The 23,625-nt window shown below is 44.6% G+C and overlaps 2 protein-coding genes across 4 annotated transcripts in view; one reads left to right on the top strand and one right to left on the bottom strand.

The window, feature by feature from the left end:
- The first annotated feature begins 5,071 nt into the window (after nucleotides 1-5,071).
- On the top strand, nucleotides 5,072-11,395 carry AIFM2 (AIF family member 2). Of its 2 annotated transcripts, XM_009913941.2 has the most exons (8): nucleotides 5,088-5,378; nucleotides 6,240-6,355; nucleotides 7,803-7,922; nucleotides 8,322-8,414; nucleotides 8,730-8,838; nucleotides 9,050-9,202; nucleotides 9,969-10,169; nucleotides 10,933-11,395. In XM_009913941.2, exons 1-8 carry the CDS (start codon nucleotides 5,204-5,206, stop codon nucleotides 11,085-11,087), a joined length of 1,122 nt encoding a protein of 373 aa, XP_009912243.2. In that variant the 5' UTR covers nucleotides 5,088-5,203; the 3' UTR covers nucleotides 11,088-11,395. The 2 variants fall into 2 exon arrangements, with proteins under 2 accessions (XP_069651905.1, XP_009912243.2); XM_069795804.1 differs by lacking the exon at nucleotides 9,969-10,169 and having other exon boundaries at nucleotides 5,072-5,378.
- Nucleotides 11,396-11,800: 405 nt separating this feature from the next.
- MACROH2A2 (macroH2A.2 histone) overlaps nucleotides 11,801-23,625 on the bottom strand; it is a 28,785-nt gene continuing 16,960 nt past the window's right edge. For both annotated transcript variants that reach the window (XM_069795806.1, XM_069795805.1), the window contains exons 4-9: nucleotides 22,889-23,086; nucleotides 21,160-21,270; nucleotides 19,300-19,399; nucleotides 18,261-18,350; nucleotides 16,089-16,263; nucleotides 11,801-12,532 (exon numbers count right to left, since the gene is read on the bottom strand). In XM_069795806.1, coding sequence (XP_069651907.1) covers nucleotides 12,367-12,532; nucleotides 16,089-16,263; nucleotides 18,261-18,350; nucleotides 19,300-19,399; nucleotides 21,160-21,270; nucleotides 22,889-23,086 — 840 coding nt within the window. In that variant the 3' untranslated portion in view covers nucleotides 11,801-12,366. The remainder of the gene's footprint in view (nucleotides 12,533-16,088; nucleotides 16,264-18,260; nucleotides 18,351-19,299; nucleotides 19,400-21,159; nucleotides 21,271-22,888; nucleotides 23,087-23,625) is intronic.

Genomic DNA, 23,625 nt, shown 5'->3' with positions numbered 1-23,625 from the left:
AGAGACTGCGTGCCTGACCAGACCGCATTTCTTGGTCTCCATCCCATATTTATCCTGTAATTACACCTTCGGACAAAGGCTGCCTGTCTGTGAGACTGATTTTTTTAAGGATACAGTTTTATTATATGCTGTGCTTTCACTGTAATGAAATCCTGGGGAGGGGGGGAGAAAACTCTCCACAATTTGGGGGTGAAAGCTGTTCTTTCTCGAAACCTGCCCCAAGAGCGAAGGAGCTTGCCTAAGCCCTCTCCCTTCTTTTTCTCAAGGAAAACCCAACCGCTGACATCCTTTCTCCTTCTCTACCACCCCATGAGGATTCATGCCACAAAACTCCTCTCCATGTTGTCCCGTAAGAGAAAGGTGCTGCCGAGCCACAGGCTCCTCTGCCGCAGGAGCAGAGCCTTGTCAGAGAGGTCTTTGCAATCCTTATAGCCAGCCAGCTAAGCTGGATAAAGCTGATTAAGGTCCTCTTTGCACCTGCTTGGATCACAGCACAACAAGGGATAAATTCCCACAAAAAGGCATTTCCATAAAATTCCTAGTGGCCACCACGCACTTGGCTCTGGAGCGATAGTGAAGATTTGTCCCGCGTGATAACCAAAGGCAGTTATTGGAGCTGTTTGAGCAGGGGTTTTCTCCAAGGTGAAGGAGAGCCCTGGCCCTGCCTGCGCTCACCCCATGCCAGGGGCTGCCGTGAGCCTGGCCGTGCTTCAATTCCCCAAAACCTGCATTGGGGTGAGCCTCTCGAGAGCCCTAATTTGTAGGTGCCTGATGATAGGCGAGATGAACCCTGCTGCTGGAGCGCGCTGAGCCTGGCAAACTCATCCCACGTGTGGTAGCAGGTTAGGTGGGAAGCGAGATTTTCGCTGTGCCCTGCTGCATCGTGCAGGGGAAGAGGAGCTGGGGAGCACCTCGGCACAGAGCCTGCTTCAGTCCCAGCAACAAGGAGAATAGCGTTGTGGCACGGCCCCAGGACAGAGTGGACCCCCGCTACCAGCTCCCTGTGGCTCTTCTTCTGGATACAAAGATCAGCTGATTCACAGAGACCATAGCGTTTCACATTTGGGGTTTTCCTGAATCCCTTTTCTGGGTGGGATCTGCGACCAGTTTATGGGCTGGCACGTACAGAGGCACTGCCTATAAATACACAACTGGCTGGTCCAGCCTGACCAAAATAAGGTGACTTTGGTGCTGTGGTTTATGGGAAGTGGCCAGTGGCTGGTCTTCTCAAGCTGATGTCACTGAAAAACTGGAAATGAAAATGAGGTTTGTTGGGGAGAGACTAAATAAAACGGGACCTTGTTGACTTTTGCTAAAAGTAAATTTTATTTTTAAGGTATAAAATAGCCAGTGTTGATGCTTAAAAGCAGCAGGTACTGGTCTGAATTGGTTTTTCCAGGCAATTCTTTGCCCTGGACTGACCCGATTCCACCCCAGCTGCGGCAGAGATCCCCGAGGCATGCGGGGGTGACCAGGTCACCCGGGGCAAAATGGGAAACACTGGGGCAGGTGCCAAGGATGGGCAATACAGTTTGTCTAGCGGAGAGCAATCCCTCACCTCATCCCTGGAAGACCCAAAAATACCCTTTCCTTGGAGCTGTGCAGCTGGAGGGCTGCAGTGATGCTGCTGCCACCGGGGCTGTTGCAGGACGATGTGCAGGCAACGTCTGCGGGCAGAGGGAATGTGGCGCGTGACGCTGCTGATACAGAAGAGGATGAGCACACTCGTCCTTGGGTTTTGCAGAGATAGCTGCTAGCCAGATGTACAGTAACAGAGTCTGCTTGGGAGCGATTACTCGGCAGCGCGTTTGGTGACATTTATTGTTACGTCCTGAACCATTTGTTTGTTTTGTGTTTGTGAGGGACGTTTTTCCCTCCCACACTGAGGCCAGGAGGAGCTGCAGCTGGGACAAGTCTCCTTTGGTTTTATGGCAGAGACATTGTCAGCGGGGGGACAAACAGGACCCCTCCAGCAGCTCAGACTTGGCCGGTAGGGATGGGGTCTTCAGGCTGGCCCAGGAGGGAGAGCAACTCTCCGGAGGAGAGTGAAGGGAGGGATGTTAACGCTCTTCCAGGCTGTTGAGGGCTACTGCAAAGTTAAAGAGGCTAACCTGCTCCGATGCTCATGGTGGGCAGGACAAGGAGGCACAGGCTTATCGGGGGTTCAGGCAAGTGCAGAGCAGGGGCATTCATGTCATCCTAAGGTCTTCCTACATTGTAGCCATTCTTCGATTTATCATACTCTGAGGGATGCCTATTAGCTCTGGCTGATGCTGGATTAAACCCGATGAGGGGAGCACGCAGAGACAGGTGTATACCCACGCTGCCTGCGTGGCATTTCAGAACTGCAGAGGAGGGGCAGGAGCATCCCACAGAGCCCTTTCCCTATGCCCCTTCCTTCCCACTGGACCCCTGCCATCCCGCAGGGAGCGTACGGTCCACGGGGCAGCTGTGATGAAAAGGCCAAGGAGCATGGAAGAAGCCAGGGCAGACTGAGCGCTGCCCCCAGCCTCCCCACATGCCTCCGCCGTATGGAGCACAAGCAGAAAACAAAACCCTCTCTGAAGCTGACCAGCTCTTACTGCAGCCATCTGTTTGCAGCCGGCTGGAGAAATATCATCAAAACAACATATTTGCCAATGCTGAGCACACACCTGCATGCAGAAAGTTCCCTCTGACCACAGTTTTGAGCATTCAGAGTTTCTTCCCATTTGCCTGGAGTTGGATGTGAGGTTTTCACAAAGGCTCCTTTTACCCGCCCTGTTAGCTTTGGGCACTCTTTTTGCCACTGACCTTGTCTTCCTTGTTGGTGCATCTCCAACTGGCCAGCTCAAAAGTTTTTTACCCTTTTTTTGAAAGGTGATCTTCTCGGTGTACAACCGGATTCACCTGATGATAGCCCTTATTGCCTGGGAGCAATGCTGTGGAGGGCTGTCCTCACCAGTGACTTTGTCTCAATTTGAAGGCAAGCAGAGGACAACCAAACCCACCGCTGGCAATGCCTGGGAACACATTGCCTTTGTCTTGGAGGCAGATGAAGACATTTGCCTTGTGAGCAGCAGACTTAGGGCAGGAACAGGATCTTTTTCTCTGTGCCAGGTCTGGTGCAAATATACCTGAAGGGGGAAAACACCATGTGATAGGGGAAATAGGGGAGTACTCTTGGAGTAATCAATTTCTCTCAGCAGCGGGTATATGCTGTAAAATAGATGCAAATGCCTGGCATGAAAAGCCAAAAAACTCCCAGCCTCTGGACATTCGTAAGTTCCCGGATTTCCTGGCCAGAAAGGGTGCCTCTGTGTTTGGCAGCTCTGGAGGATTTATCTTCCCTGGATTAATCAAAATGAGTTTTCCCCCATTGAAAATTTTAGCATCCTGCAGCCGAGTCCTGTGTAACAAGAAGCACAAACCTGCCCTCAGCTTATTTCAGCTGAGGCCATGGGCTTTCCTACCAAGGACATTCCTCCACTCCTGGCTTTATTGTCGGCCATTCCATCCCTCCTCTCCCAGCTCTTTTCCAGGCTGAAAGGTGTGTGGTGGAGAGATACCCCCCTGCTTTCAACCCCTCTGTCACCCTTCTTCCCCAGTCCCTGACGGAGGGGAGAGTGTCCGGCGCCACACACTGGACTTGGACACCCGTGTCCCCATGTCCCCACGTCCCCACGGCCGAGCCGGCTGCACCCTCTGGTGGCAACCCTGATTCCAGGCCTTGCTTTTCCTGGAAAAGATACGAATTCTTTCATTGTCGCCCACCCACCAGGTTGGGGGGACTTTTGCTGAGGACCACACTGGGAAGGGGGCTTCGGCACTGGACCAGTGTTGGCTGGAGGAGGAATGAGGAGCAGAGGGAGCCTTCAAACCATCATGGGAAGGGGAGCGTGGGGGCAGCTCTGCCAGCTCACAACGCCGCAGTGTGCACAGCAGCTATATTTATCCACAGGGCCGGCAGCTATATTTATCTGGAATGCCACAGGAGCCGAAAGCCTTCGGGGTAATTTCCGTGCTGTGGAAGAACACGATCTGGATGTCCTTTTTACTGTAAACCTCCTTCTCTGCTCCCTGCTCACCTTCTCCAGGGGCTTTCGCTACCTTCTCAGCCTCTCCCTGCTCCTCCTTACATCCCACTGTCTCACCACGGCGATGCTGGGCTCATCTTCCCTTCGTCCCTCTCGCACAGCCCTCTCTGGGTTCCTTTTCCCACTGCCGCTGGGAGCAGATACGTCTTCACTTCTCTCTCCGTGGGAGCAGTTTCTCTTGGTGAAGGGGGGGGCCATCCTCTGGCTCCATTATTCACCCAGCCTGCAGTCTTGGCCACTTTGTGGGTTTCCCAACGAGCCCCTCCAAGCCACAGCCGCTAAGGGCTGTGGAACATGAACTCCCCTGGCAAGGGCAGGAGCAGGGCACCCCTCTGTTCCCCCCCAAAAGGGGGCATTGAACCAACATGCATTTAACCAACATTCATAGCTGACAAAGGACAAGCCAAGGTGGACAGACAAAGCCTGATGTTCGTGAACTTTCCAAAACAAAGCAAAACCATCTCCTTTTTTGTTTGTTAGTTTGTTTGTTTTTTGTTGTGGTTTTTTTTTTAAAGATGAGCTCATAACTTTTTAATGCTGGGGTTTGGCAGGACTGACCACACATCCTCAGCATTAGCAGAGCCTCTTGTCTCGCACAGCATCATTACCCGCTGCCAGGCTGCAGCTGCCATCCCCGAGCCGGCAGGCTCAGCTGGGGTAGTTCCCCCGGTCTCTGGGTGTTTGCTTGAAACACAGCCCTTGGTTCCTAAGACCCTTAGGGTCCCCTTCTCACATGGAGGCTGTATGGGGAGGGGGGGATCTAAGGAAGGTGAAAGGGAAAATATTCTATACTTGGGACTCTGGTGCTCACCTGGGCAGCCGCTGTGCCCTGGGCAGGAAGCATTGCCCCACCCGGGAGGACCAAAGTCTGCAGGCTGGACTCAGACCTAGAAAAATCCCAAGTCCCTCCTGCAGCTTTGCTGTTGCAACAGCTTACTTGTCAGCCGGCAAACGTGACTCCACCCGCCGCGGGGAGAGGCGGAGAGCGAGGAGGAGGAGGAGGAGGAGGAAGGATCTGCCCCCCCGCCCCAGCTCCATGGGGCCAGCCCCCTGCTGTCAGCTCCCCGGCTGGGCTGGGCTGGGTTGACCCGGGTTCGGTCCGCCCTCCCGGGCTTCAGCGCAGTACGATGGGATCCCGGGTGTCCGTGGACGATTCCGTGCGGGTGGTTGTGGTCGGGGGGGGGTTCGGAGGCACGGCGGCCGCCAGCTTGCTGAAGTCGTGGGCCATCCCCTTCGTGCTGGTGGACGTGAGAGATGCTTTTCATCACAACGTCGCTGCCCTCCGTGCCGCCGTGGAGAGTGGTAAGAGCTCCGTGGACTTCCACAGTCACCCCCAGCAGTGACTGCGGCTGCTCGGAGATACTCAGGGAGTAACAAGGGACAGGGTACTGAAAGTGCCGCCTCTGCCCCGGTGAGAGTGAAAGAGCTGATGTTTTCCATCTGGAAAACAAATACTTGGCTCTGGGAGGACCTACAGACCGTCTGTGTTAAGCTAATTGCATGTCTGCTGGGAAAACAGAGCAAAAACTACTCAGATGGTCACCCTTTTTTTTTTTTTATTTCAAGAGTTTAGAAGGTGACTAAGCTAAAACCAGCAGCAGCTGGAAGGGATGAATGGATGTCTTTCTGTATCTGGTACTTGAAATGTTGGGCAGCTCAGCAGTGAGGCCCTGGCTGATAAAACTCTGTCAGTGAGCTGCTCGGGCTTGTCTGGGACTTCACTTGGGAGACTGGGCTAACCCCATTACTCCAGTTGCGGGGGATTTAGGGCGAAAATCTCACGTTCAAGGCTGGGAACAAGCATCAAAAGGATGCCAAAAGCTTGGCCTGAGAGGCCTCTGACATCCTGCCTGAAATGCCCTGGACCACAGTGGAGCACTTACTGGGAAACCAGTACAGGAGATTCTGTATGGGGAGCAGAGAAAAAGCAACCTAGCTGAGGCTGTCACCTGGCCTCTGAGGAGCTGATCTTGTCACCAGATCTGAGGCAAATGTCCTGAAGCTCATTGCTGGGCAGAGATAACACAGCGGAGGCCCAGCCCGCCGTCCCAGTTGCATACAATGCTTTTGTCTGAGCAAGGATGGCGTGAGGGCAGAATGGGAGAGGGGTTTGTTAGCCTCCACAGAGGAAGATCTCTTCTCTGTTGTCTCCTCTTACCACAGGATTTGCCAAGAAGACTTTCATCTCCTACTCTGTCACCTTTGGGGACAGCTTCCGACAAGGCAAGGTTGTTGGCATAGACCCTGGGAGGCAACAAGTCTTGCTCAGTGATGGCGAGGTGGGTGATGCAATAACTTGCAATGAGTAACCTGGGTGCCTTATGGGATCACCTGCTAATGCAGGGTGCCAGCCTTCAGCAGGGTGTGTTGTGAATCTCTCCTCCTTGGGGATTTTCTTCAGCTGTGTCGTGGCTGCTAGAATGCAGTACTCCAAATCTAGGCTATGTTGGCTTTGACTGGTGATGTCTGGCTGGAAAAGTGACTTAGAATTTAGGTTCCAGACTGCTGTCTGTGCTTGGAGTCCTCTGAGAGGGAAAGAGCAAGACGAGCAGGACCACAGGGCACCTACAGAAAATGTGCCTCTGAGCAGGAAGGAGCGTAACTCTCATCTGCCAGAGGAGGCGGGGGGGGGGGTGTGTACAGGACAGAAGGATGTTCTGGGAAAAACAAACTGGACCTTTGCCATCGAGTTGAACAAGAGCTGGGAATGCTGTCCAGTTGTGGCAAAGATCCCCGTATCTCCTACAGTGTGGGTCAGCTGAGCACACGAACCCTGACCTACCCAATGCCCCTGGCTTAGAGTTCACATGCACAACAGCGTTCCTATTCTGATGTAACCCCCAGCTTGGCTGAAATGCCTGACCCCAAAGAAGCCATAGCCCAAGCCCTCTGGGAAGTCACCGATTGCTTTCCTCTAGGTTTTTGCCATCTGTGGGCAGAAATACAAATGCTCATGCGTAATACCAGCCCTGTAATGCTAGGAGGTAGGGAGGAATGAAACCATGACCTACTTCTATGGAGCGCTGCCCCAGAGAGAAGCAGACTCCCAGCCATCTCCTCTAAAACCAAGAGGCAGTGTGGGGAAATACTGTAGTGTTTAATCAGCCTGAAGAGCTTGGCAACAGAGACCATCTTTCCTGGCATGCACTGAATGGCACCATCCCTTCTAGCCAAGCTAAGTGGCCTAGAGCTGTGTTGGGATGTGGGTGTGCAGTAAATACCGCACCCCATCTACTGCTCGGATGAGCTTTTATTCTTAGAGCTGGATTTAGAGCTCAACAAGTAACCCTGGAGCTCAAATCCTTATCTAACTGCAGGAAGAAAAAAGGGCAGCAGCTCTGGTGACTCTTTTCAGCCAGAGCATTTCACCTCTGTATGGAAGAGGGTGAAGGAGAGAAGTTAGCCTCTGGACCCAACTGTGATGGTAGCTTCAGTGTCTGGCATAAATATCAGGTTATTTCCTGTAAACTTACAGTAATTTCTTTAAAGCTCTCAGCTCACCTGAAGAGTGGTGCTTCTCTCAGACCTTGAGTAAGGCAGTCATTTGGTGTCACCTGGACCAGGTCTCTTCCTAAAGTCACTTTCTGACAGTGGCAAGTCCTTTCCTAGTTATCAGCAAGGGCTGGAGGAGAGGAAATGAGTAAATGGTACCTAGGAGGCAACAACTGTGTTCTAGGCTCTGTTTTTAAGAGGTCTAACATCCTATTCCACCTTTTGCCCTCCCAGGAACTTCACTACTCCCATCTCATTCTTGCAACAGGCAGTGATGGGCCATTCCCTGGGAAGTTCAACAAAGTCATTGACATGGAAAGTGCCATCCAGACCTATGAAGATATGGTTAAAGAGGTGAGGAATCAACTTATTTCCTAGGAAGCATTGCCTGCCTCTGTTCAGCTTCCCTGTCCCAGACACCACTATGGATATCTGGAGCCATCTGTGTCTAAGAATAAGAGACCATGATGCCTGCAGGGACAGGCCAGGGCAAGGAGCATGTGCTAGCTTGTCTAGCGTTCTGCATGCCCCAGGGGAAGATCAGCTGTCCACACAAGGGGACACCTGAAACACTCAACAGTGTTACAGTGTACATGGGTTCTCGGTTTTTGTTTCCTCTTAATGAACTAGGTGGTTTACTGCTGTTGGGCCAGTGATGTATCTCAGAAAGGTCTGTTCATGGAGTGGCTGAAGGTATCTGACTTCCTGCATTTAACAGTTCTCTTGTAACGCGAGTTTCCTCTTTACTTCAAGATTGAGAAATCTGAGCGCGTCCTGGTAGTGGGAGGTGGTGCTGCTGGAGTTGAGATGGCTGCAGAGATCAAAACAGAGTACCCAGCCAAAGAGGTAGTAGCATATTAGTTACAATTAACTTCATCCTTGTTTCTGAGACTGTTCTTCTGTGATGGTCCTGCTGGAGGTATCCAAGATCACTGCAAATCAGAAGTTTCCATGCAATGGCAGCCTTCACCCCTGCTGTCTCCTCTTCTGAGGGCACCCTATAGCCCATCACCAGCAATTATTGGCACTAGATGCCTTTCACTGGCTCACTCTCCTTGGGTGTTAAGCGGGGTGGAAGCTAGCTATAGCTGCTCCCACCCAGCATGCGGCAAGTCCTGTCCCATTCCTGTGTCCCCCCGCTTGCTGTTTTGTCCCCAACAGGTCACCCTCGTTCACTCAAAAATTGCACTAGCTGATCCAGAGCTGCTAGATAGCGTCCGTCAGGAGGTGAAAGAGATTCTCCTCAGAAAAGGAGTGCGCCTCTTATTAAGTACGTACTTAACAATGCCTCTGAAGATCTAGACCCTGAAGGTCTATAAGCTGCTCTTCCTTTAGCCAAAGCATCTCCTTCTGATGCCCTCTTTCTGACTTTTTTGACTAAGCATGGCTCCCTTGAATTCCTGTTTCTCTAGATACATCTGGGCTAGCTGGAAATGGCAGCCTAGTAAAGGTTTGTGACCCCGGGCTCTCTGTTGCAACAGGTGAAAGGGTCAGCAATGTGGAAAACCTCACACCAAACCAGTTCCAGAAGGACATGGTAGTAAGGACAGAAAAGGGCACAGAGGTGGTTGCTGACATGGTGGTCCTCTGCACGGGGATAAAGATTAACTCTTCAGCATACGCTGCTGCATTTGGTAAGTGGAAGAAAACACCAGGTGGGGGGAAACAACACAGTTCTTCAATGTCTTGTACTTGAGTACTGTGAGGTTAGGAATCAACCTTATACAACCTGCAGTGGTAATTCCATGATACAGCAAATAGTCCAAGATAACACTAAATACTTAACTGTGAAATGTGACCTTTGGAAACTTACAGACCATAGATTGAGTGGCCAACAGTCTTCTCCAGCTCCTTCTGCTAATACTTCCAAGGAACCTTAGTGTCCTAGTTCAGTATGAGGCAGATGACACCTAGAAGTTGATGGTAACTCCTGCTGTCAAGGCCAGGATTTTATCCTAGATATAAGCTTGCTGACTTCAGAGCAAGAATAGGCGCAGCAGATTCAGCGTTCTTGCTGAACTATCAGTGTCACAGGGCATTCAGCTGATTAGTTATTCAGTGATACATCTTCAGTCTGAGTCCTCTTACAGCCCAGTTTCAGTTATGGCACTACGACTATGGAGCAGTATGACCATTATACAGTCTCTTTCTCAGGCTGTGTATGCTAGCTCTTAATGTCTCTACTGAAATACCAAAGGACGATTCATTGCATGAGACTGCAATAATTAACTACAGCAAGGCAAAAAGCACCTCTTCCCTGACATGTAGAAAAGAGGGTGAAAAACCAACTCCTCACTTTGTGTCAATGACATGTTTGATAACATCAGCAGCATTTTGGGGTCTCGGGCTACAACAAGCAACACAAAGCTCCTTCTGAAAACTTACTGTTTGGCAAAACAGGGGACAAAATGGCAAGTAACAGTGCTTTGAAAGTCAACAAGCACCTCCAGCTGGAAGGCTATGAGAACATCTATGCCATTGGGGACTGTGCAGATCTGAAAGAACCGAAGATGGCCTACCACGCTGGGCTCCATGCCAACATTGTGGTGACAAATATCATCAACAGCCTGACACATAAGCCTCTTAAAACCTATGAACCAGGTAAGGTAATCTCCTAGCACCTGGCCTTAGCTGTTGGGCTGCTTTTCTGCAGGGAACAGCTATTTAACACATATATATCAGAACTTGCATGGGACACTGATTAGAGGTGAAGGAAGTCACAACTGGGGTTGACTGTATAAGCTTATAGTTCAGGCTTCATCTTAGTTCTTGCCAAAGATACTGTAGATGTTAATTACCTGTGTTAGTCTATGGATGCAACGTGTCCTTTCTTCACTAATGTCTTCCTGATAAATCTACTGGTGGGTGTCTGCTATTCATCAAATTTGTTTCCTTTTCTTTAAATTGCTTAGTGTCCAACTGAATCCTAGGAACAAGGAGATGACTTGACTTTCTCCTCCTTTCTCCCCTTAAACTATACAACAAACACAAACTGAACAATCTAGCCTCAAAAATCTAGTTAGGCGATGGGTGTCATTAATAAGCAACTGATGTAAACACTTACCATAACCATGTTGAAAGCTGCTCCACATGGATGGAGGATATCTGGAGAGCAGTTTGTTTTTTAAAGGCTACCTGCAGTCCCATTATGGAAAGAGGTAGAGCAGATGGTAGAAAGGAGAGTTGCAAGTAGTTCTCCTTGGGCCTGCTTTTTTTCTTGTCATGCAGCACATGGGTCCTGTGCTTAGCAGTAGGTGTGGGCGTGAGAGGGGGTGGGGATGGGAAGGGAGGGTTTGGAGGAAGTGCACCACCTACATGTAGTAGGGTTTGATGCCTAACTTAAACCTCCATATCACCTTTCCAGGGTCACTAACATTCCTGCTTTCAATGGGCAGGAATGATGGTGTAGGCCAGGTGAACGGTTACTATGTGGGACGTCTTTTGGTGACCATCGCTAAAAGCCGGGACCTGTTTGTCTCCAAGAGCTGGAAGACAATGGGACAGACAATGCCCTCTTAAGAGGGGATCAGTAAAAAACCAGCAAGGAACACAGCAACTTGAAGAGGGAGAGGGTGCACTTTTATTGCTTGGACAGACTGATACTGTCTCCTGCAGCACCTCCTAAAGCCACCTGTCAGCATGCTGCATTAAAGGGGTGCCCTGCCTTGCTGTCAAGGGGAAGGAGACACTTTCCAAATGAAGTGCACAGTTCTCAGGATTAAAAAATACAGGGAAGGAATGTTTCTTTTACTTCCCTGTTGAGATAGCTCTGAGCAAGAAACCTGGTTTACCTTGATTTGTAACAATAAACACTGTGGTTTTCAAAATCTCTGTGGGTTTTTTTGTTATGTGGTTTTTCCTTGGCTTTCTCTGCTCTTGCTCTTCTAAAAAATACCTGCCTCTTACAGATCTGGAATCTGCTCTGCAGCATGCAGGAAGAATGGCTTGCAGCAGTGCCTGGGGAAAGCCTGCCTAAAGCCTTAAGAGGCTATGGTAATCCTGGAACTCAACAGAATATAATGCAGCTTTGTGTCAACATCTCCACAGCAGCTTTAATTATGTCCCTTATAGCACTGTACTTCAGCCAGAAGAGCTGGTTAGTTGCATGCTAAGTGTGACACAGCAAGCACTTAGTTACAGATGCTGCTGGGTTTTTTGGTTGGTTGGTTTTTTTAAGGTGAGAAATTCCCATAGCAAAAGTAGGGTTTATAACAATAACCACACTTGACACATCTTTTTCTTTTTTCTTATAAAACAAACAAAATCACCATGAAATATTCTCAGTAATTACAGAGATTATTGTGAGTTAAAAGCAAAACAGAAGCTCCTCATGCATCACTTACTTATAAAATCCTTTTCCCCTCTCTGTGGGCTAGAGGCAGAAGTTTACCATCTACCCTCAAGGGAGAGCAAAAGGAAGCAGAACATTTTTAAGAGCTTTCTTTAAAGTGTGTGTGTGTGTGTGTGTGTGTGTGTGAAAAATTCATCACTACAAATCTAAAATGAGGTTACTGTTTAAAAACTCCTAAACTAAAGTAACAAGGGACACTAAACAAATTCCTGAAAAGAGATGGTAACTCAATTGCTTAAGGTGATATAAATGGCTAGAGGATGCTGACAGCATGAAGAAATCGGACTAAACCCCTCTCATCTCTAGTCACAGCTCTTCATCAAGTCACAACACATCACACTACTACCACTCCCCCTCCTCATCACATTGAAAAAATAAAACCCACCTCTAATGCTTTTAATGCTACTCAAGTTTGTTGAAAAATAAAGTTTCATTTGGCTGCCATTGCTACTTAGTGTCTAGCTTGGCCATTTCTTGCACATAGATGCCAATACTTTCACTGTCGAAGAGCAGAAAGTAAATGTTCTTCAAGGAGGAAGAGCTGGTGCCGTCAAAATGGGTGGAAATAGCTCTTAGAGTCACCTGGGCTGCCGTCTGTTTTGGGAAGCAGTTTCTATGCGGTAGGGGAAGAAAACAGAACAAGTGAGTGTCAGCCACCTGCGCAAGCATTATGCACACGTGACACTGAAAGGAACAAGCCATAGCTGTAATAACAACAGGCTGTTGTTAAGACAGTGCCAGTTGCAGTTTTGCAATGTGTAAATCCCAGAAGCAAACCCCAAGGTTTTGACAGCAACATTCATCTGCTGCTGTATTAGTTTCCTTGCTGGCATAGTTACTGTTTTCATTTGCTTCTACTTTTTATAACCACACAAAGTTTTTTAACATTCTCCCTTTGAATTAAACTTTTCCATGCCATGCTGGGCAGGCTAAAAAGTTCAAGGGATAATTATTTTTTTAGTTGAAAAGTGAAAAAAAAACCCAACCCCCCTCAACTACTTAACTGACTTCCTCACTCTGTCATTAAAAATACTTTGATGAGACTTCAGTGAAAATAACTGGAATTACAGCCCCAAGCCAAATTAAGGCCAAGACTCATTCATTCATTCATTTTGATGGTAATATACTCTAACCTACAATCTGAGAAGCTAAAAGCTACCAGTCTTTAGAGTAAGTGGACTTTTCGACTGTGTTGACATCTCTTGGGGCACCTGGCCCACATCCTTGAGATTCAAGTTTCTTGGCAGCAGCATTTTTTCCATCTTAATCATTCTCATCCTCCTTTTCCAAGTCACAAAACCATTCAGCTGCAACACAGTTCCTTCACCCTCATCTCCATGCTACAAGGTAACTGGCTGAGAGCACATGGCAAAGAACACAGTTATCATGAAGGTCAGCTGCTTTGCATCTCTGTTTATATAAAAATACGACTGCTACAATACTGGACATAATTTCAAGAACTGTTCTACAGTTTGAACTTGATGCCTATCTAACAAAATATTCTGCCTTGCAGTATGCTCATGCTTAGGAAGGTCTCCACATTGTTCTACTTGTCTAACACTAAACAGATTTCTTGACCTAGAAAGCATCCCTTCCTGAAGCAATACATGTGTGCGTCTGCCACTGACATCTGGAGGGAAGGACACTCTCCTGCATTCTCTGCTGGAGTTTCTCCGCTGCCTGACAATGCTTGTAATAATAGTTCTGCTGATTTTGCACAACACTGAAGAGTGTCAATGCAGTGCTTGCTACATGAGCATGTAGCAAGCCACGCACCTTTGAGGAGACTTTACTGGGACATACTGAATTGTCTGAAGGCGAGTTAATACCCAGCTGAGATTTCCGGTGGGTCTTTGGGCATAACTCTGCTGGCTGCTCTTGAGTTTAATGCCTCCTACTTATATTCTGCTGCGTCATAATGCTCCAGAGGAAGTTAGATCCATGCCAAAAAAATTGGCCAGCACAGCCTAGCCCATGTCCTTCCTCTGAGGCAGGATTGCATATAACTTTTCTGCTTCTGAGAAAAGTTTGTCTAACCTATACTTAAGAGACCTTCAGTGATGGGGCAACATCAGAATACACAGATAAGCCATCTCAGTGCCTAACAATCCTTACACTTGAAAAATTACATACATATTTCTTTTAATAGCATCTGCTGCCTTTGCAGTGGTTTTTCTTCCCCCCGCCCACCGATAGCACTGTCACGTGCATTTGTTTATAATTCCCTTTCTAAGTGTAGTACTACTCACTTCTCCTTACTCTACTTCATGTTAGTGATTTCAGACTACTTATCATATTTGTATTAAAAACCATCCAAAAAGGAGCTTGGAAACTAGTCATCAACAACTGCTGTATCCATATTCATTGTAATCTAAATGATTACTAGCAAACAGATTTTCCTATTTTTAGTCCCTGGACAGCATCTGCAGCAACCCAGCTAATACGCCTTTCTGGCAGCAAGCTATTGACAAGGACTTTTGAAACTGTTTTTCAGTTAATTTATATCTGCTTCACAGCACAAGTAATTTCATCTAAACTGCATTTCTCAACTTTTTAATGACAAGATCATACAGGTGAAAAACCCTGGCACAATTGAGATATCCCATCTATTGCTACATTACATCAGTTACTGTAAACAGTCCCTAAGATGGGACAGAGGAAAGATGAAAATTCACAGAACCGATACAGCATAATTCCTGATCTACTCAACAAAACTAGCATTTCTTGAGCAGACGTGTAGGTGAAATAAAATGATAGCAAAACCATTAAGTCTTATTTGAAAAACACTGCCTTTTTTCATATAACTTTGAGGTCCTTTGACAAATAAAGTGTAAACCAGCAGCACCTGGTAAGACTTACTCTATTTTCTGTTAGCAGGAGTAATTGTAAGAGCAACAGAGAGTGAAATGGAACTAAGCAGCAGAAGAATCTGCACTACGACTAATGTGCTCCAAGACTGGATTATTCTTAGGTAACACTCATAGGAGACATGAGGTCTACAGAGACTATTTCTATTGGTATTAAAAGCTACAGTTAATTTTTGAAAGCTGAATTTTATTATTAAAGAGTGGTAAAATAATTTATCACATTTTGCTTTGACTGAACACTATAAACAGAAAGATCTGTGTATAAATCATTAAAAACTGCACTGCCCCTCTATTTATTCTGTTGCCCTGATCCATCAAAATATTAAAGTGTCTGTGCAAAAACGGCATTTTCACCTCCTGTGTATTCAGTGATGTGTGGTGATTTCACTGATCAAAATGCAGTTTTACTTTCATTTTATTCACTACTGGGCCAACACAACTGGACTGTACTATGTACTCTACTCTCTGGGCTTTACTAACAAAATCAGTAGTTACATTTCAAATTAAACATAAGTGTGCGAACTCCAGCATGAAAGAACAACTTCTGCAGTTAGCAGGGTTTGTGTAAGGTTTCTTGTGATCAGAGACCAAGCAAGACTAATGAACTGTCCGTTTAAAAAAAACACAAAAAAAGAAAAAAAGAAAAAGATAAATACGTCGGATTTCTTAGTCAAGCACATTTTATTTGCCAGTTATTGAGAAAGAAATGTATAGTTTCATAGTTGGTTTCATAGTTCCCTTTTTAAAGCAGAACTGTATTTGAGAAACAGTGATTTTCTTTTGAAAGAAAACATTTTGTGTGACTAGTCTTTTTAATATATATTTCTTGGGATGACTTAAGTGAACACCCCCCACTTACCTAGCTCAGGGTGCATCACTGTTACTTCTCTTCAGTATTATGCTGGTATAATCTTATTAGTACAAATGTAGTTTTAATAAGATTCACCACAGCAAAAATAAAGGGACATAAAAACTGAGGTGGTGTAGGCCCATAGTAGAAGAATGAAAATTACTGCCTAGCAACAGAAAACACAGTAAGTCCACTCAGCTCTCCTGTGGGTTAGCTAATTTCTCTCTATAAAGGCTTACTGGTTGTTCCAAGCAAACACTGCACTTCAAGGTCCTTTAATCTGGAGAAGCACAGTGTCAGAAGGCACCTGCTACAGCCCTGTCTGGAGGCAGGGTCAGCCCCTTTTGTGCCACAGACCAGAGGGTACTTGTCTATCACAGCAGCACATCTCTGACAGCTAATTATACTGCTGCTACCCGATACAGAATCCTCTTATGCAGAAAGAGTCATACCTGCCACTGGGAAATGGGGGGAAAGCCACAGATTTCAACTTCTTGTCTTCTGCGGCTGTTAAGCAGTTCTTTACAGTCTCTTCAAGCTGCTCTTCACACTTGTCTGAGCCCCACTGTGGGATGTGACAGTGGATGACAAACTTTGCTGCTAGGCCGCTAGACTGAGTAAGTGCAGCTAACACAAATGAAAATATAACATTTAGTTTTGAATAGAAACCACCCCACAATGACCTCTCAATCCAACGTACTTTCTTAATTACATTACCTCTCCAAAGAAATACATTAGGAATTAAAATATGCCACAATGGCTCACTTGCAATCATAATCTGTCTCGTCATTACTTTTGTAATCAATTATTATTTCTTCAGAGACCAAAGAACCCAGGGTTTATTTGGTTAACACAATTATTCAATAATATTTTTTAGCTTTCTCATTCAGCATGGCCTCTGGATTTATTTTATGCAAAGTATCAAAACCTTGCACTGAACACAGTATCACTAATCCCCCAGTAGACATTTCTGCAGTGCTGTCACAGCCTTATCTGAATGCTTTGCACAGATATTTAGACGCACTTCACAGCTGGGTAATTTCAGATAATGACATGAAAATCAAAGATGTTTGTTGAAAGTCTCCACCAGTTATGTCCAATTAGAAATCTCAGATTAATTTTTCAGTAAGCCTAATATTTCTCCAGGACCTGCAGAGTCCACAGCATGGCAACAGTTTGCTTTTGCTGCAATTGCGACCATTAGCACTTCTGGAAATCTGAGTCTCTGGAATTTCAGGTTAAACAGCCTGAAATTAGCTGTGCAATTAAAGCCCAAGGATGAAAAACTTGGATTTCTTCACTTGTCCATGATTGCAGAGGAAGTCTGTTGCAGGCACAGAGGAATTCTGTCTAATGCTTCACTGTGCTACTTAAATTTCAATCAGAGAGAATCGTCAAGCCGTTAACCATAGGGAACAAATTGACTGAAAACAACACAGGTATCCTGTGCGCAGCGCTTGAATTCAAGCCCTTTAGGCTGGAGCTCAAGTGTTTGCAGCAGACCTCCAGTGATTAACAACAATTTATTATCACTTGCTTCAAAACCAGAAGGGGCAATTTCAAATACAGCAACACAACACAATGCTCAAGAGTATACATTTTCCTGTCTATTAAACTAAGATTATCTTCTTTCCTGTGACTGCCTTAATAGCTTAAAAGGAGTCTATTTTCTAGTTAGGTAATAATGTTGACAAAGAAAAGTAGTTTACTTTGATGTTATGGCATATATTTTTGATTCAATGTGAAAGTGAAGCAAAATACCTTGTACAAAAATTTCCCTGTCATTTGAGATTATAAAACTAGGCTATTCATTTAGGAAATTTCCAAAACTAGACTATTTAAAGCATTTAGTTTCTTGACTATTGAGATACTAAGCCAAATAAAGCACTAGAAGATACATTGTAACTTTGCTCAATCCTCCCTCCAGCCACCTTCAACCCCTATAAATTGGTTTAATTTGTCCACAAAGGAAGGCATAATCTCAAATCCCAAACTATTCACTGCTACAGATGTATTAAATATTTGAAGGGAGCTCTTCTGTAATTTGTATTTCTATAATGTAGCTGTAGTGCCTGGGAGAAGAGCAGTAATTGCTTTCCCAAAAAGCATGCCAGTTCTAAAGATTGTATCACATCTTTATTTGTGTTCAAAGTAAGGTAATTGTTTGGATTATACTGTTCATCAAATATGCATAAAGCAGAATAATTTAAAAACTACCACTGTTCTTATACCTCATATGTTAGACTGAGAGTTGTTTGATTCTCACTAAGGAATGCAGTACAAACAGGACAGGAAAGATGGCATAGAGGTGACAGCACAAGTTTTCCTTAATTTTTGGACTCCCACAGGCAGGAGTTGCCCAAGATAAATTAATCAGCCTGCTGTAACTTATGGTGGCACCCAGAAGCCCAAAGACAGAATGTGCACAGCACACAGGTATCCTATTCTTCCTTTCTTTTCATCTAAGCAGGCTATCCATATCAGCAACAGCTTTGAAGAAGAAACGGAAACATTTACATCACATAAGCAAAGGCACGTATATAATCAAGAACAGATCAGAATGTCCAGAGAAAAGAACATATGAAATGAGCTGTTTCCAAAAGAGAGCGTAGTATCCTTTTTACCTTCAGCAACTTCCAAAGGTCCTTGAGATTTGCGAAGCTCTTTCACCGTTTCTAAAAACTCTTTCCCTCCAGCCTTTTCCAATGCCTTGCCTGCAAGGACACAGAGCAAAAGGCCTTGGTTTCAAAGTATCAGTATGAAAAAACAACTCTACATTATTTAAAAGAAGAACATTGTACACATATTATCCTGTTTCCCTCTATCAGAGGCAACTGATGTTTATGTTTACCACTGTATCTAGCCACAGATAAAGTTTACTTTTTATTGGTTTTGAAAACCCCTGCATGTTATTACTGGAAATTACTTTAAGAGAATTACCTGTAAGAATGCTGTCTTACTCTGACTTATGGCTAAAATAGTGAAGAGTGAGATTTTCAGAACTCAGATTTTCAGCCTCCAAAATCAACTCAACATACAAACCCTACTACTTTCTTAAATAAACACAGCTGGGATGCCAGTGAAGGTCTCGATGACTGACTGTATAAAACAATGATCCAAAAGCCCGCTACTAGATTCTGTTGCCTCTCTATGTGACTAACTGCATATCTTTTTTACCTCCCCCTTGCTTAAATTTCCATATTTGTACACATTATTACATTATTTGTAATAATATTTCCTTATTTCACATGAGCAGTATAAGGCTTTGAACATGAGTATTTCTAAAGTATGTAAAATCCTACAATAAAAAGCATAATTAGAAAACTTATTAATATATAATTTTTGTCACGGAATTTTTAGAGGCAAATGCAAAAATAATTCAGTAAAGACTGCAATAATGATTATTTACACCTTTGCTGCTCATGTGCTTCAACAAATTATCTGTGTTTTGACTGTCGTAAGGCATCATTAAAAAAAAGATAAATTAGTGATTAGCCTGTTATACCTAGTCAGATCCAGCCTGATTTTCAGAAGTGTTGTAAGTGATATTTTATGGCCTGGGGAAGATTCAGATGAAACATGATGGGATCTCAGCAGGCAGCTAGTAGACCAGCTACTGTTCCAACTCTAGATCTGTTTTTATTGCCTGTAGCAGAGCCTCACCTATTTCCTCCTTGAGGTCTATTTCAGCAGTTGTAGGGTGAACGATGCCTTCTACTTTCATGGAGCCAATATGGCTGATGTCACTCTGTGTCAGAGAAAGCTGTAAAATAATAATGAGGGAGTAGAAAAAAAATAAAATAGTAATCCAAGTGCAAAATCATTTTCATACCAAAAAACTAAAATGAAAGAAGGCTGGATTCAGTCTTTCAGAGATTAGTAGTCTCACTGTGTTCAATATGTGTGATTCTGATTTTTAGCCTTTAATTAATCTGCAAACCACTCAGATCATTTTGTGATATGCCCACAGCTTGGGAGCTTGCTCCAAAGGAAGTTACTGCTAGAAAATTCATGTTCTAGCACCACACTTTGAAGAGAAAAGGCTAACTTTGGAAATGCTTTTGTTTAAAGAGAAAAACACTAAAATTAGAAGGCTTTTCTGTAGAAACACTTGCCCCCAGTAAACTACTGTAAGGGCTGAGAAGAAGGGCTGGACACTATCCTGATCTATAAAGGCTTCACCATCCCACTAATTAATTACCCTTTCAGTTCCTGGCATAAATAAAATATGGAATGCTTTACCCACCCATGCATCTGGATATAGGAACTGGCCAAAACTTGATGTCTCAAGGTGCTCAGAAAAGGCTGCTCCCCAGATTTCACAGCCTCATCACTTTGAGCAACAACACAGGACAGAAACCCTAAAAATCATTAAAAAGACTTTACAGTTGCTGAACATGTGCCCAGCACACTTCATTCCTTCCAAGATACACTGTGGTACTTAAGTCCTAACCAGAACAATAAGCACTGCCCATTTTAGAGAAGAAAGTGAGAAGCTGCACAGATTCTGGAGGAACTTAGGACAGGACTGAAGTCTAATAAAGGAGATCAAAGTTTCACCTACCCAGCCAGATTACAGCTTTTAGCAATCTTTTGGATCTATTATGTGTCTGGCACATTCTAGACCACTGTTTTAGCAAGAGATAGGATCAGACAGGCTGAACTCTTAAGTGCTGCTTCATAAAACAGGGTACACCATCAGTACAGGGGGCTTACAGAAGCAATTTCAGGAAGAACGCTTTTTCCAGATGACCTTACTATTTGAAATAATAGTAATAATAAAATCTTTGCTGTATCTCCATAGTTAAATCTGTAAGAAAAACTCTAGCTTCACTCAAAGGGTCCAAAAATTAAGGCAGGCAAAAAACTCTCCCTCTTGGTGAGTACAGGAAAAAAAAAAAAAAAAGTACAGGACCAACAGTTGGCTGGACACCAAGGACACGTGGGTATTTTGGTGGGACAATTTTGTAATTCTGGCCAGGCAAGGTGTCACAGTCTGTGCTGAGATGGAGAAGTAGGCATGCCCTGCAGCTCTGGTGAGGTCCTCAATTTGAACAGTGAGAGAGCGGCGTCACACAGCCCACTTTCAGACAGAGCACCCAGGCTTCTGGCACAAACCAACACATGGAAGTTGCTGGGTGATCCTGGGACCTGGCCCAGAAATACTCTTTTAAAAATAATAAATAGTCTAGAAGGTTAAACCTGGTTTGGCAGTATGCCAGGCACAACACAGCCAAGTCCAAACTGAACAAAACTAATACAGCTTAGGCCAAGAAATGAATCAGTATGGCACTCTCTACAGAAGAGAGACTGGCCAACATTATTCTTGGAAATCTTTTATCTGCAGACATATTTGTTGAGACCCTCTACTCCATCCATGACTTGAGTGAGTTTTGGCCTTAAATTTGGGACCACTAAGGGAGAATGTAGAGAAGATTTTGTACTGGTGTTAGATCAAAAGCATCATTCCACTTATGCTAGGCTTCATTGCTGTGATCCCAATCTGTTCTAACTTTGTATTACCTTTTGTCCTGGCACAAGGCTCTTGGAGGACAAGATAGTGAAACCATCCCCAGGTCCATCTTCAGATGTTGAATTTGAAGCCCCTTCTTTTTCATTGTCCTTTTGTTTGTTCTATTTGGGGGAGAAAAAAGCAATAACTCTCAAAGGAAAAAAATAATCAGCATTTACCATTATTCAGTAATGGATGGATTTAATCAGTTACTACAAATCTCATTTCTCAGATCAATATATTACTCATAGCCTTTTAATCCCCAAAGATTATGTAACAACAGAGGTCTTCACTGTTTATATAATGCTAAAACATCAGAGGTTCATCTGAGGCATTACATACGTTCGTAGTCACATTAAGAGTCAGGGCGCCCACATCCATCTGCAGTTTTACTAACAATTAAGGTTGTATTTATGTGTGAGTGTATGCTAGTTTATTTTTGCTGCTGACAGAGCAGAGCTCATACTAAATCAAACTTAGTTACTTAGTAACCCAGTCAAATGCTCCAATCTGAAGGAAACATCTTTATAATCTGAAAAAAATCGAAAGTCTCAGCTAATAAATCATACATCTGAATCCATATCGACAGGAGCAAGTCATCACACCTCCATACAAGCAGTCAGAATGACAAAATGAAATAACTAATAGCTGAAGCTTGAAGGCAAAATCCCCTTTGTGGGGGACACTCCTTTATGCAACCTAGCTCCAGGAGCAGGAAACCTGTTCCTACCAGAGCTGCAGGAGCACATATTCACATCTCTCAATATTTGATTTAAGGTATGTCAAGAAGCTAACTCTTCCTAACAAGTCCCAAACTCTGCACGTGCACAATTCAAAGTAAGGTGGTAGCTGAGATCAATACACAGAGGCATCCTATTAAGCATCTTATTATGCAGCTGTTTTCTTTTTAAAAGTTGTTTCTGTGTATTCTCAGCTATGGAAATGTATTAAACTTAGAGGCATCCAGAAAGGTGTGCTTAACACAAGTTTAAAAAGCTTAGGTCAAAGCTTAATATCGTTTAATCCTAACCAATCAAAAATTTAGCAGCATTTTAAGATGCATGCTCTGGAATGACAAACCAAGAGCACTGATCTGGGTTATTGCTTTACCAAATTAAATCGTTTAGGATGGTGATAGAGGATGGGCAACCATAAGAGAAGGTGCATCGGTCAAGTTCTGATTCATTTATTCTTCTTGCAACTCTTAAAAACCATTAACAGCACACCTAAGACCACATGAAACAAAGAGCTTGTCAAACTAACATTTATGTACCATGTCAGGACATGTTCTCTGGACAGTGAAAAAGTCTTTTAACAGCAACCCAGTAACTGCACAAGGCTGAAGGCATGACATATCTCAAGTAGAAAATGCTTTAAAAAACAGCTTCCTTTATTTTAAAAGCTAGAGTTCACTGCCACACAATTAGCGTGGAGATAAAGAGATTCTACAGTTATCAAGAAAGTACTGCAAAGGGTGACATGGAAATCTGAAGTTTCCCTCAAAGCTTTAAAGGTTTTTGTTACAAAAATTCATTAAAAAAATACTGTGTTCGCCTTTATTTCTAAAGTTTAGAGGAAAAAAAAATCCTGGTGTGTCTATTATCAACTCCTACCTCCTATTTCCAGTTGTTACAAACAAACAATGCAGAAGTGCTAATTTATTCTTCCTCATGGTCTTAGTTGGCTTTGATCTACTCCCTCTCCCACACCTCTGGAATCCCATATCTGCCTCATGCTTACCTTTTTGGGTGTCCGGGCCTTGGTAGACTTTGCCTTCTTCCCACTCTTTTTGTTTACCATGGCTTTCCTTCCCTTCTTCTCAGGAGTAGGGGAAAGGATGGTCTCAGATTTGCCTTTGGCACCCCGTTTCTTGGCTAGAAGCTCTGGCTGAATTCTGGGCAGGACACCTCCACTTGCAATAGTCACACCTTTTAGCAACTACAAGCAGAAGCAGTATGAAGGAGCACATTACAGATTCTCTTAGTCTGCACTCAAGCTATTTTTGCTGACTACATTACACATACACAAGTAGAGTCCACACTTCCTAAAGCATTGAACCTTATGCCTGTATCATGACAAAAAAAAAAAACAACCCAAAAAACTATTAGGGAGAAAATCCACAATAACAAGAAACCTGACAGGTGATGGTGAGGTCAGCCAGCACACCCCAGACAACTCTATCATTGTACTGGTCAATCGCTCTTCTCTCTTCCAGTGCTGGTCTTTCTGCATACCTGTCCTTGGTGACTTACAAGCAATGAATGAGGGTAAGAGATGATAAGCGCCTGCAGGCTACCTAAAAAAAAATGATTGGACCACAGCCCTGCTCAAAGAAGGACTGGCTGCAGATCCCTTTGGCAGGGAAACATTCAGTGAAAGCAAGTATGAGCCCCAAGAACCTGCTTTGCAGTAGCGAACAACAGGAATGGGCTGTGATATTATGTGGAGGACAAAGTCTGGCTAATTCCTAACAGACA

This window comes from Haliaeetus albicilla, chromosome 11 (assembly GCF_947461875.1).
Source record: "Haliaeetus albicilla chromosome 11, bHalAlb1.1, whole genome shotgun sequence".
NCBI classification, from domain to species: domain Eukaryota; kingdom Metazoa; phylum Chordata; class Aves; order Accipitriformes; family Accipitridae; genus Haliaeetus; species Haliaeetus albicilla.
This window is presented reverse-complemented; position numbering and strand designations above follow the sequence as displayed.

Bases quoted from the DNA above. Each gene is read 5' to 3' on its own strand.
- AIFM2 (XM_009913941.2), top strand. From the start codon at position 5,204: ATGGGATCCCGGGTGTCCGTGGACGATTCCGTGCGGGTGGTTGTGGTC. The intron at 5,379-6,239 runs GTAAGAGCTCCG...CTCTTACCACAG, and splicing joins CCGTGCCGCCGTGGAGAGTG to GATTTGCCAAGAAGACTTTC. The intron at 6,356-7,802 runs GTGGGTGATGCA...TTGCCCTCCCAG, and splicing joins TCTTGCTCAGTGATGGCGAG to GAACTTCACTACTCCCATCT.